At 39.3% G+C, this 13797-nt stretch overlaps 1 protein-coding gene across 3 annotated transcripts in view; it reads right to left on the bottom strand.

Moving 5' to 3' along the window:
- Positions 1-13797, bottom strand: part of LOC111233590 (immunoglobulin superfamily member 21-like) — a 173185-nt gene that overhangs the window by 60399 nt on the left and 98989 nt on the right. For all 3 annotated transcript variants that reach the window (XM_022761444.1, XM_022761446.1, XM_022761445.1), the window contains 2 exons: positions 10694-10815; positions 2352-2470 (listed from right to left, as the gene is read on the bottom strand). In XM_022761444.1, coding sequence (XP_022617165.1) covers positions 2352-2470; positions 10694-10815 — 241 coding nt within the window. The remainder of the gene's footprint in view (positions 1-2351; positions 2471-10693; positions 10816-13797) is intronic.

The following is a 13797-nucleotide window of genomic DNA, read 5'->3' as shown; positions in this document are numbered from 1 at the left end:
AAAGTGGATGATTGAATTTCTTGGCAGGGGATTCATTAAAATGATAATTCTTATTTATGAAGCCCTTTAAAAAATTAAAATACTCTCCGTGTACTGCTTCCTATTAATTAACTTTTTTTCCTCTCATTTTCTTTCTTTCTCCTCTCTACTTTTTTCTTTACTTCCCACTGAACTTGACACACTAATAGGTTATGAATAATTCTGTTTCAGTTTAGACGGCAATTAGCCACAATGCCAGAGGCCATTCTTCTCCCTCTCTTGTGGAGTGGTGATTTAAGACCCAGCTGAGTTAGGGTGCTCCAACTATCCCACGACTACATCATTCACCTCTTCCCACCCAGCGCTGAAACAAGAAACAGTTAACTGGGTAATGCCCTCCCATTGATAAAGTCTTTCACTGACGTCAGCGTGGGAGAGCGCTCAAACAGAGGCATGAGATTGGACATCTAAAAGAACAGAACTGAGGGTCAAGGGCTTAGTTGAAAAGAAAGAAATGTTGAAAGTAGAAAGAAATACTAAAACCAAAGGCAGTTCTCAGAGGCACAAAATATGATAATGGAGTAATATTGTCACGTGGTGTCTCTCTCTCTTGTGTTCCAGTGAAAAATGTCACCATTGCTAATTAGCCACAGGACCACACAGAGAGCGGTGCGTCTCTGCTGCTGGAACTCAGATGGACTTAAATGCAATAATTACAGCACAGACTGAGCTATAGGCTTCAGGCACACAACTTCCTTTAGTGACTGAATGAAATAATGGAACATAGCAATAGCAGTTACAAAGGAGGCAATAAGGTTTCAAGCAGGGGTGTTGCGATGTACCGGTACTCAAGATATGTAAACGATGAAATATTCTCATTGTGTTACTAATACACATGTGATAATATCGTGATGACAAATGTTAGGCATTGTGGATCATTTGTGTAGTTGTTCATTTTGTAAGGGTTTGTGCAGTTATGGTTACAGACTCTCTTCACTTCCTTCCCAGATAGACACAGACAGACACAAGAACAAATCCTGAAGAAGTAGAGGGGCATTGAGGTGGAGCATTAACTCCGTCAGCACTGAACACTTCTCAACACTTGCTGCTACAGCAAAAAGACATAATTTCTATCAATGTGAATTTTCAGTCGGATCAATTTCTTGACCCCTAGAATTGGAATCAGGTTTATTTCTGTATGGTTCATACTTGAAGGAAGCAATAACCTTCTAATGATCCAGATCACTCCTGAAATTTAATCAATTGTTCCATAGCCCAAGGCCTATCTGTCTACAAAATTTCAAGGAGATGTGTTCATTAACTCCTGATGTCAGTCACGGCAGCAGGAGGAAAAAATATAAATAGTTATATTATATATCTATATATATATATAGATATATAATATAAATAATAATCATAATAACAAGTACTGTATCAACCTAAAAAGAAAATCACCTGTGTGTAAAAATATCTTTGGTTTTCATTGGGTGAGGGTGACGAATCCACTTGTTGCCTGAAGTGCCACTGTTTTCCTCTGTGAGTCAACATCCATCTGAGCCACACGTCATTTTTCAAACGTTTTTGCCCAAAACCTCGACATGCGGTGGAACAAGCTGACAGGTGTTCTCAAATATCTTCCAGGTTGGTGTGAATCTGAGACAACTGATCATTGGTATTAACTAAATATCAGTTTTCATCCCAACACAACACTGTGTGTTACAGTCTTTCGTACTTCAATACCGCAATTGGGAGAGATGACAGAACCGAGCATAGATGATTAAAGTGTGCGGTTATTTTTTTTTTTTTTTTTTGGACACAAGCTAATATCGCAGGTTTAGCACCGAGATAAAATAGACCCTCTCATAATCAAAATGATTGTGGTGGAGATCTGACGTAACCACATTCATTAAACAAGGCTGTAAATCTCCACCTGCTCACTACAGATATGATGATCAGCTAAATACTAAAGTTGCTAAACACTGTAGCTTCAACACAATAATATTACAGTTGCATAAATCACATTATTTCATATTTTTTCCTTCTTACATGCTGTAAAAACAGCATATTCAACAAACAGTACCAGGTTTAAAACATCTCCCCTCAGGCACCTCACATAAAACTTGAAACCTCACACTTTTTGTTGTGATCATGAGGGCTTTGCCTCCTGCCTGCAGGCCTGCACCACATCCTGTTTTTCAATCTTTGTCATACTGTCCAACCTGCTGACTTTGAACAGTCCCTCTCCATGTAACCCATGTCCCACCCCAGCATCCAGTTTTAACCACAAATGCATTGAATACTGTGAGGAAGGCATCGCTGAAAAATGTTTCCTTGGATTGAAAATATAGATGAAATGCAGTGATGGTACTCACACATAACAGTAAGAAAAACATTCCCTGAAGCCAGGACAACCTTCTCCCTCGTCGCCCGGTCGTAGATGCCCACGTGGCATTCATAAGGCCCGTTGTCTGAGATCCGTACCTCTGGAAGCCTGTAAAATAAAAGAAGTTACTCTATGAGTCCATATAATCTTCACATTTCAGACATGTTGACAGAGTTATTCACAAAGAAACAGTCGATTAGGAAGTGAATAGGTAAGCAAATAAATGAATTAAAGTGAACATGAGATATTTCAATAGTCAAGGCTTTATTGTCACAGCTGTTCACCTGTAACAACATTATTATGTTGTCAGTGCACTTTATGAATTGGTGTTCACTCTTATCTGCTCGCTGGCATTAGACCAAAATAAATTGTTAATATGACGTGTCATGACTGTTGTATTTTTGAGGATGCAGTTACAATTTATAATCACAGTTTTGCTAACTTCATTTTAAAAACTGTACTTCATGTAGTAATATAGTACATTTCAGAATATACATCAAAACCTTTACTTAGGCTGCCTGTGTATAATTGCTAAAAGTGTAGCTAAGTGCTTTGACTTGATGCTGCACTACTCTGGTGAATTGTTGAATTTTCATAAGCTCCTTGAAAACAATGAATTCATGATGTATTAATTATGAAGTCTTGTGAAATTTATGAAAAAGTCATTATTATCAATGATTTAGCAATTATATCTTAATTTGTGCATCATTGTTAAAGAGGATAATTATTATATAACGAGTTGCAGTTTTGTACATGTCAAACTTCCCAAGGTCCATTAAGACGAACCAAAGAGTCATCTGTAACAGTGAGGTAATTTAATTTATAACAAAGCATTGACTTTAATTACCTATTCTAAATAATTACATGTTACATTAAACAGTTGTTTATCTTTAGATAACCTACGGTCTGTATGTTTTACAAATTTTTTAAGATGTCTACAGATTTAGGTACAATATGTTTTACTCTTTTCGCAGATGTACAACTCAAACAATGTCTGGTTTCATTACTTACTTAGGTGTTTTTAATTTAACTCAACTTGAGTATACACTGGTGCTTCTGAATACATGGGGATGTAATTTTAGAAAAGATACCTAAATATACTTTTTTTTTCCTCTTCTTTAAACTTTTGCTTACAGTTCGGAAAAGAAACAACAGCCAACAATTATTCAGTCTGTGATAGCAGATGGCCATTTTTGAAAGAGCAAGGGAGAGCAATCTGTATTCTGCACTCGGCTAATATGTCAACAGTGATAATCAAAGTGAGACACTACTAGTCACATTTAGCCCCTGTGATTTATTCCCACAAAACAGGAACAATTGTCCTTGCCGCTCGGGTGTTTCAGACGGGGACCTCTGTTGGAACAGCAGCAGGGCGCTCACAGCACCCAGGCTTTAATGAGTTCAGCTGTGTGTGTGTGTGTGTGTGTGTGTGTGTGTGTGTGTGTGTGTGTGTGTGTGTTGAGGAGATCACTCAAATCTGTGCAGCAACTGTAGATATATATATATACTGTATATTCTTTCCTCAACAACTATCTTTGAGCTACCCCTAAGCAAGGCACTTTAACCTCCACTAAAAAGCTGAGAGGAGAACACTGGGAGTAAATTTAGCTTATTCCTATTCCTAGCACTGCCTATGAGAAGCCGAAATCCACAAAAGTTTTTTCCACTTCTGATGTACTTTTGGTTTGGTTTGTCGTATATTTGAACATTGCTTGGGCTGGGAAGGTAATACAATACACATGTATGTAAAGCAGATTTTCTTAGTTGTCTTCAATTATTGAAAATAAAATAATGACTGAGTTGCTGCCCTGACTCACCAGGACAGTTGGGATTCTGTACTTGAATGATCACATTTGACCGAGCCTGCGGTGCATCAACTTGAAGAAAGAAAGTGAACTTTTGCTGAATGAACCAATTATAAACAAATGTTTGACAAAGCTAAGTATATATGAAAAAGAGTGAACACCTCGAGATATAAAGTGAGCTTGTCTCCACAAGCGCTTCCTCGAGGGATAAGCATAAAACAAGTAAAGTCTTCTCTTTTTTTTCCCCACCAGAGTAAAATGATGAGAACAGCACAGTGAATCTCTCTGTGGTAGTAGCGGCGGGGAGGTAAATTGGCTTTGTCTTGGCTGGCTACATTATAGTAAACGCTGATGTAGCCCATTGCTTTGTTTTTACAAACAAAGCCGTAGTCCTGTTACCCACAATCCCGACTGCTGCATTCGTGGATTCGCACTAAGACGAGTGCAAGAGAAAAGAAGCCGGAGATAAGATAATTCAAGGCATGGAAGTACTGCCAGAAGAAGAAGGGTGAGGAGGCCACAAAGAAACCCCCAACCACAGCATTTCTGAGTGGCTGTCTGCTTCTGAAACCTCCACCAGTTTGACAGCAAGACACGTCCATCAGAATTAGGAGGAGGAAAAGAGGAAAGGTTGTACTCTTAACATTGAGGCTTCTGTTAAATATTAAGACTGGTGGAATTAAATTTTCAGCACCGCCTCTAATCTTTGATGTCGAGGTGCTGGTCCATTGAGAATCTGATCACACAAAGGGAACATGTGACTCAGAGAGTACTCAAACTCTTCTTTTTTTTTTTCACTGCTGTCTCTCATTTGCTAGTATTGAGTCAGCTAATGTTTGAAATCTTAATTACAATAACATCACCATTTTAATAGAATAACAGAGAAAAACAGCTACATTTTATAAGTGGATAAGATTTTTTTTTTCTCATCTTTTGGCTCTGAATACTCGTATAAATCTGAACTCACATCAACTGTGCTATCTAGCTATAAGCAGCTCTGTAATGTAACTTCACCTTAGTAAATAGCAGTTTTGAGAGCAATTAAACTGATTAACAAACATTTATGAGTGTTTTGAGTCCTGCCTGTTGTAACTAAAGTATAGCAAAACTGGATTTATCGTTGGAGTGTGAGTGCATGATTGTGAAGAGTCCCTCTGTTCACACTTCACATTTTACCAGACAAAACCCTCTGTATCTCCCCCAAAAACCTCTTCCTGTTAATTAGTCTTCGCCTCATGCCTTCCTCTTTTATCTTTTATTTCAAGTTTAATTGTTGCATATATGAATTCTTTTGTCCTTTACTATGTTTTTTTAATTATGGACCTCATTAATCAGTGAGTTATACAAAGCTGATTGGCAGTGACACAAGCCAAAGTAGATGACAAAAACAAGCAAATAAAATAACATAAACAAATAACTCAATTTTTTTTCCCCCAGCCTTGCAGACTAAATTAATATCAGCACAACTTAAACATGGTAAATAAGCAACCAACTGAATAGGTAAGTGAATAAACAGACAGTTTTCAGCAAAGCACATTAAACACACTACAAAATCGCCCCTGTACACCAAAAAAAAAACAGCACATACACGTTGGAGATCAATAGCAATGGGCCCCCATGGAGGAGCAGCAAAAACAGCACACCGCAAAGAGAGATCGATTGTCCCCCAGGAGTTGCATCTGAAAGCTCTTTCCTGTTATGTAGGCCTTCCTCCAGAACTCCTCCTGCCTACAAATGCAAGCAAATTCAACCGGCGAGATAGAGAGTGAAAAAGAGCAGTCTTGACAGAGCAGTGTCTGATAGCTCACCCAGTCAATCTCTGCATCAAATTAACTAGCACATTGTCAGATACTTTTTCTGGCCCGAAGCATTATGGGTGAATGGGTCAGGATTGGCCACTATAAGCCAGTATACACTCAATGGTAGGCCGAAACAAATTGCCTAGAGGGCAGGATGCAAAGAGAGGTGCGTAATCACCCATGTTTCCTTAAGGAATAAGCATGAAAGAAAATGATGAGGATAATACCGTGATTCCCTGAGTGCCAAGTGAGGTGTGATTGGTTTTGTGCTGGCTGGTTACATTATAGTAAGTGCTGATGTGTAGCTCATCTTTCTGTTTTTATCCACAAAGCTGTGGTTCTGTTGTCTGTATCCTAAGTACTGCATTCATGGATTCAAATCCACACAAATGCAAAGAAGAAAGCTCAGTGATAAAAAAGATAGAAAGCAGAGAGGTTTTACTGAAGGAAGAATAAGGCAAAGAAAAAAGAACAAAGAAAACACACAAGAAAGACGTTTTGTTGATTAAAGTATCTCTAAAGCCTGATTCAATTTGCATTAAATAGGTTATGTATTACTTGTTATTCATTACCAATTTAAGAAGAAAAGAAGTTACTTATCACTCTGTAAGAATATTTACTAAAATACATCCTGAAATACTTTTCCTTTACACCAGAAAAATAAACTTAGTGCCACAGTCCTCCAATCCTTAAAAAAAATGTATTTTCACTGAAAACAACTTACAACCATATTTTGTCATCTTTTGCTAAATACAATCACATTACCATGACAACACTTCCACACACAGACGTAAATAATCTCTTTTTCATTGTTTTTCATTCACCTTTGGTGTCAGAGAGGGAAGAATTCACAAATGCAACTGTAATCAAAATAACATTGAAAAGGTCATTCTTAACACAACCTCCCACAGGAAATATTTATCAGTCGCTGAAACTCTATACTGAATTGGGTTACCTCCTGACGTAACCAGCACAACAAACAAGGCTCACCCTTAGTGTGAAGGGTAAAATAAAAGACTGGTCCACAAGCATTTCTCCTATGAAATATTAAGACTGAATAGATTATTTTTTGATCACCTTCTACCAGTCAGACTCAGTCAGCAATACAGACTCTCTATGTGTTTTCTATATATGTTGTTTGTCTATGCCCTCTAGAATGACACATAGTGATTTCTTACCTAACACCACTATTGGCAGGTTTGCATCATTTGTCAGTGCCTTCCAAAACCATTGCAAAGCACTTTTTGAAAAATAAATCAGATTGATATCATGAGAAGTTGATAACTCTATGGCTAAGGTTTGCTTAGGTTTAGGCACAAAAAGGAGATGGTTAGGTTTAGGAAAAATGTATTGGGACAAAATAAGTTCTTTGTTAAAGGGCTATTTTTAAGTTTTTCTCACCGAGGCTACAGTGAGTTGCTATTGGAACGTGATGACATGGGCCCGGCTAGCTGGTTAGCATGCTAACTTCAGTAGAAGAAAAGACTTGATAGGGACAAGAGGTAACATTGGTGTTTCTTTCCAAAGCTGGAGACAGCTCTTGGTGAGTAAAGGAATGAAGTTTGATGCTGAACTCGCAGTGTGTGAGTGTGAAGTTTGGGTTTAAATACCTAGGTTTAAGGGAGCTTTGTTGTCATGGCGACAGTAATAAATGTGGTTATGATTAGGGAACAATTGTGGTCACACTTAAAAAACAATGTTGATTGTCGCTTGCAAATAGGAAACGAACAGTGGCCTTGTTGGTGCCGTACCACCCACCCGTCCCTGCATTGTCTCAGCTAATGCAGGAATCAGGAGCTTGCTAGCATGTGAGACAGCCATAGCAGCATGTTCTAGCCAATAAAACTAGTTTGATGCCTCAGGGGAGTAGTAGATCAAAAATATGTTCACATATTGATTGACAGTTGTGAGCTCCCACCCATGACCTTGGACTTTTCTGACTGGTTGGATGGACGAGGCTCGCTCAGAAACTTTAGAAGGGAATATCTCTGCATTGCAAGGCTGTTCAATGATTCTGGGTCACAGCAGCCGTTGACAGCGCCTCTCCACATTAAGATATGTCATTTCAACAACAAAATATTTAAAAAGATCTAGTTAGAATTACTAACTGCCAGTGTTATGTCTCCGCCAACCAGTCCAGTTATGGCCAAAAACATGTTTTGTGAGTTAACAGTCACCTTGACCTTTGACCACCGAAATCTAATCAGTTCATGCGTGAGTCAAAGTGAATGCTTAGGTTGTTCATCACTGCCTTACTGACAAATATTATTCAAAAAGTTTTCTGTCATCTTTCACCTCTTGTTTATGGACACGGTTAAAAAGAAAATGTTGACAGGAGATGTAATATGAACTTCAGTCTCCTGTGTCAGCATCAGAAATATTTTATGCTCTGGCATCCACCACAACCTTCTCCCATCAGAAGTTTTGCTGCATTATAACAGCATCCCACTAGTTTCACGTTGATTCTTTGAGTGGCTATGTGACCCGCATGACAAGACGTTGCTTGTCAGTAAATGTAACCTTAGGTGATTTTAAGTTTGAGGCAAAGCCTGATTCTCTGTATGCATATGAGAGAGTAAGGAAGAGAAACTTAACATAAAGACATAACAAAAAGTTTAAAACCATGTTAGAACGTGTAAAACTAAACCTATGTTTGACCTTGGTGTGCTACTTTCATCTTTTGTGAGTTTAAGGATCTTTTGAAGGAAAGAAAAGCAGACTCCAGCTCTCACAATTTGATCTTGAATACTGGCAGTTCTTAAAACTTCAAGTGTCATCAGCGACATGCACGATCTGTCATTTGTCTTACAAGAAGGCTAATCTATGCACTGGCACTTGAATATAGAGACAGTAACAGCTGCTTCCATTCTTTGAAAGATTATGACTAATAGCTGTCAAAACCAGACAGGACTAGGCAGTTTTAGACGAAGTCAATATCAATGTCACATCTGAAACTGTCTAATAATTGAAAGACGACATGTACAGAGCAAAATCACCTCTATTATTGTTACTCTATTATAGCACAAAAATCACATATTGCTGTGAGAGAAAAGGATTCCACAAAAGGAAAAAAGGGGAAAAGCTAAAAATATAGTTTTCTAAAAAATGCTCTGAGTTTATAAAAGATACAAAATATTGAGGCATTCATTTTGGTCGTACAAGTGGATTTGTGAGACTGCTACGGCTTTGTGCAGAAGATTTAGCATTCTCAGGTGGAAATGGGAGATTATAGCGAGTAAAAATTCAGCTTTTTGCATTTCTTAGTAGTGTTGAGCTTCTCTGTTACACCATGAAAGTAGAACTGTAACCAGTCAGAGGGATTTCTTTTTTTTTTTTTTCTCTTGACTGGAAGAGAAAGGTGTGACGGTGGCAGGACTCCACGTTTCTCTCTGGTTAACTAACACAGGCTAAGCGTTCTGATACAGATCCAGATACAGGTCAGTGCAGGTGGCACGCTGGCTCATTTGAACCCTGCCCCTCCCTTTTTCCTCCCTTTCGTTGTGTTGTATAAGGCTTCCTCTCACTTCCACTCCACCATACATGTGTGTGTGTGTGTGTGTGTGTGTGGCAGGCACACGGTGGGGGTGGCGGGTGCGGGGGGATGTATGTTTTCTGTTTGTGTGTACATTCATGTTTCCATGTCCGTGAGCATGTAAGTGTATACACCATTCCATTGTGATGATGCCTCCTCTCCCAAAGGGGTAGTAGGATTGTCCAGATAAATCATCCTCAGCTGGGCAGCCACATCACACATGAGAAAAAGAGAGGGGAAGACGAGGGGAAAAAATACAAAGTGGTGGGAATGTACAAGAGCTGAATCAAAGAAAAGCAGCAGGACAAAGATGAGATGAAAGGGAATGATAAACGCATGTACATTACAAAAGGACGCAAAGTGCGAAGCATTCCAGTTTTAAATGAAGTCGAAGATGTGATGTATGGCTTATGCACTTCCTGTGTGCTGCTGAACATTTAGAGAGGGATATCTGCAGTAGGAGGAGCACCGGAGCAGAGGGCGCAAGAAATGAGGAGAAGGGGCAGACAGCTGCCAGCCATATTGTTGGGGCCTGGGGTAAAAAAGAGACAGCCCCCAGGACGCTTTAAACGCGTAATCAAGCCAACAGGAGCCAGATGACCCCCCCCCCCCCCCCCCCACACTACTTTCTCAAGTCCTTGTTCTTTCTCACAGTAAAACCTGCTAATGCATACACAGTGGGGTTGTGTACGCATTGAATCACAGAGGCTTGAGACATGGGTGAGGCAAGCCTCTGCGTTCACCTCTATGATAATGTGCCTGATCTGGGCGGTGCTACCTGGAATATATGCACCACTGCAGCTGGAATAAGGACCAGCCTGGCCAGATGTTAGCTAAATCTTTAACACTGAACTCTTTATCCTGAGCAGAGTTGCTGATTAGAGTCCGCCACTGCCTCCTGTCCTCATGTAATAACGCACTGACCCCTTCGCCCGGTCGCTCCAGTCTGGCCTGGTCTGACCAACAACAGATGGCTGGGAATGAAGTTGTGTAGCAACGAATAGGAGTTCATCTCGGTGCATTTACTATCAAAACATCAAGAAGTAGTTTGATTATGCAGTGAGTTCACAGTTTTGCAATTCCCCAGCGCTGCAAAACGAATGGAGCAAAACCACAGCCGGTAATACATACAAGAAGAAGTTAAACAAGGAAGCAGTCTCGTTTGAAATGAAAGTTAATTGATTTTGAGGCTCACCGGACAGTTGATTGGTACACAAGGTCTTCACGTCTGCGGTAATCCTCCATGTGAGAGTAATTGGTATTAAACATAGCATCATAGGTGAAGATTTTCTGCTTGATGGTACCTCCATCTGTGACCTGTGAAGCAAAAAGAGAAGAGCCTTAATAAGATGATTCTTCTAATGATGGATGGGACAGGGCCTATCTTTCTGCCCCTAGAGCTTCTCCCTATGCATAAACTGTTGTCTCACAGCCCTGAGCGGAGATAGTACTCCTGCCTGCAATTACCTCATTGATTCATTTGCAGCCATGATAAGCTCATTCCTTATAATGCCTAAAAGCAAGGGATTGAAAACCTGCTGACATGATAACATCAGCGAGACAGTCTCTCAGACAGCTGCCGGTATGCGTTCGTGCACATGGTTAAGTCTTAATGAAGACTGACACAGGAAGGTGTTCTGTATGTGTCAAGCAGTCTGCTTTCTGCAGAGGTAATGGCTTGTGACGAGATACTGCAGAGGTAGGGGGATAGGATATTCAAAACACTGGTCTCATCTATTTTTTTTTATTTTTTTTTATTCTGGGCATGGTAGATGATGGAGTAGTTCTTTCCTTCCTAATATTCACAGGAGTGTTAAAGTCACTTAGCATTTGAGTGACTGTGATTTCTCGTCTCCTCAGAAGCCACAGACAGCCATAAAGGAAAAAAGGGTGACAGGATTTTAATGGAGCCACTAATGCTGCTTTGAAGAAGGAAATTGCTGGTGGGCCAGGGATCCTTCTTCCGTTTGCCAGTGAAGATTCTATCTTTCTGATCCAATCCAATCCCCTCAGTAAGGTAAACAACGTCAAAGCATTTCATGATTAGTCTGCATAAAGGACGTATAATGTATACACTGCCTCATGAAGAGACAAAGCTCAATTGTGTTTATGCGAGTATACGATATTGTTGCCTGTGAATGTGGGGTAACTCATATAACCTCTTGCTTCAAGAGAAAACACACTGCTCCAGGCTTAGTTTGCTAAGTGGTACAGCACAGGGAGTTGGCAATGCTCAAACAACGAAAAGCAGGAATGTGAATGTGTCACCTTCAAGTGATAAGACAGAGAGTTTTTACAGATCTAAAATATTTAAGGTCAAGATGCTTGCTTGCATGATTTGTCTTTTTTTTCCCAGCATTCCTCGACTTGAGCATATGATTTTATGATTTTTTCTTTCTTTTTTTTTTTAAACATTTGGCTAAGAAAAGTTTTGGCACCCTTGTCAAGGACTTGGGAGTATTGTGGCCATCTGCTCACTTTTAATATCAGTTCAGGGGTGTAGACATGGAGCAATGATGTGGCTTCGTTTTGAGCTACGGAACAGGGAGAGGCAACAGAAAAAGGTCAGCTTCTAAAAGCAAAGCTGTGTTTGAAAATTGTGCTTTCCAACCACCCAGACTTGTGCCGCTATTGCAGTTATAGTAATGGACCTTTTAAAAACCTCACCATAGGGAGTCAAGAGGCATTTCTGCCCGACATGGCTGTACAACGCCGTGTGTGAAAACACTTCTTAAAAAGAATACCACCCTTAACTTTCTTTGATGTATGATACCACAGTGGAAGCTGAGATGCAGCACATTTTTACTGGATTCATAATGAGACCTCACTGAGACATAAAGTGATATATGTTACAGATTAGTAAAGTATGAGGCAAGAATTTATGCAGACAAATGATGCAACGAAACTGTCAATGACATCGGAATGGTTCATTTCCAGTTACTTGTCTCTATCTTTGTCAATTTTACACATGAATAGTGCTCGGGCAAACACTTGTGAGACAATATATTTCTTCATTTCTGTTTGCAAACTTCAAAAACTTATCTGCTTATGTCCCTGTCAGTCTCAGAATAATTAGCTACCATTAATTGTAAACAACTAGAGTCAGACAACAAGAAAATATATATTATTTTTTTATGAATGCTCATCATTTCCCTGCTTGCTTGTTTTGAGCAAACCAAAATATTTCACTAGAACAGCCACCTCAACTCATCTTGGTTTTAGGTTTATGCATCATGAAGATGTATGCAGCTGTTAAAATTTTAACTTTCAGATTTTTGCATTAGCATACCAGCGTTTTCGGGAGCTGTATTAATCATTAAACACAACACAAAGAGCCACATCCCACTAGGATACTCGGGAAAACACAGAAAAATCATTGCAAAAGCTGGGACACGGGAAGCTGCACGTACTGTACATGTGCGTGTACATGTATTGACAAGTACACATTAGACAAATCAACAGCAGCCCTTCAAGTGACCTAAAGCAGCCGCTGAAGTGTTCAACCCTCAGGCAAAAGTGGCTGTGAACAACTGACTGTGTGACTTTACATATGGCGCTGAAACAATTAATCAATTCTGGGTTGGCAAATTGATATTTTAGCTTGTTAACAGCTGACAGTGATTCATCTTGTTAGCATATCTCAACAAAATGCTTATACATTTAAAAGAAAGAAAGAAAGAAAGAAAGAAAGAAAGAAAGAAAGAAAGAAAGAAAGAAAGAAAGAACCGGTTCTTCTGTTAGAGCTACAGTCCATCACTGAGTTGGCACTAACATGATGCATGATGGCCATGTTGGTTAGATGACACAAATCTTCCACTGGACCGACCTGCTGTATGTTTGTGAGCTTCACATAACTAAATCCCATGACCTTTCCATTATGACAGCTTTTATACCATTAAAGCAGACACCTTGGATGCTCAGCTTCTTTGAAAAGCAAAATCAACCAAAACTAACCGAACTGCATAGTACTATGACATTTTCCAGGATATATCCTTTTATCAATAGTAAGTGAAACCTTCTCCAATGCATCCCATCAAGAGCAACAAAAAACACCATTACCACAATCCAGGGGAGAAAGACATCAGTGTCTAATTGCCATGTGGTCTCCTGGAAGTGCAGTGGAAAAACACCACAACAATGAAGACAAATTGAACAAAGATGGAAGTGCATGTGGATTATCTCTTCAAAAGGGATTTTATATTTATACTTTTATAAATAGAATATTTTTTTTATCAGTATTTCAAAGTCATTATTTTCTATCTAACCAAGTGATAATGAAAGAAAATTCACATTGCTATT

Source organism: Seriola dumerili, unplaced genomic scaffold, assembly GCF_002260705.1.
Source record: "Seriola dumerili isolate Sdu_G_001 unplaced genomic scaffold, Sdu_1.0 BDQW01000409.1, whole genome shotgun sequence".
In the NCBI taxonomy this organism is placed as follows: Eukaryota; Metazoa; Chordata; class Actinopteri; order Carangiformes; family Carangidae; genus Seriola; species Seriola dumerili.
This window is presented reverse-complemented; position numbering and strand designations above follow the sequence as displayed.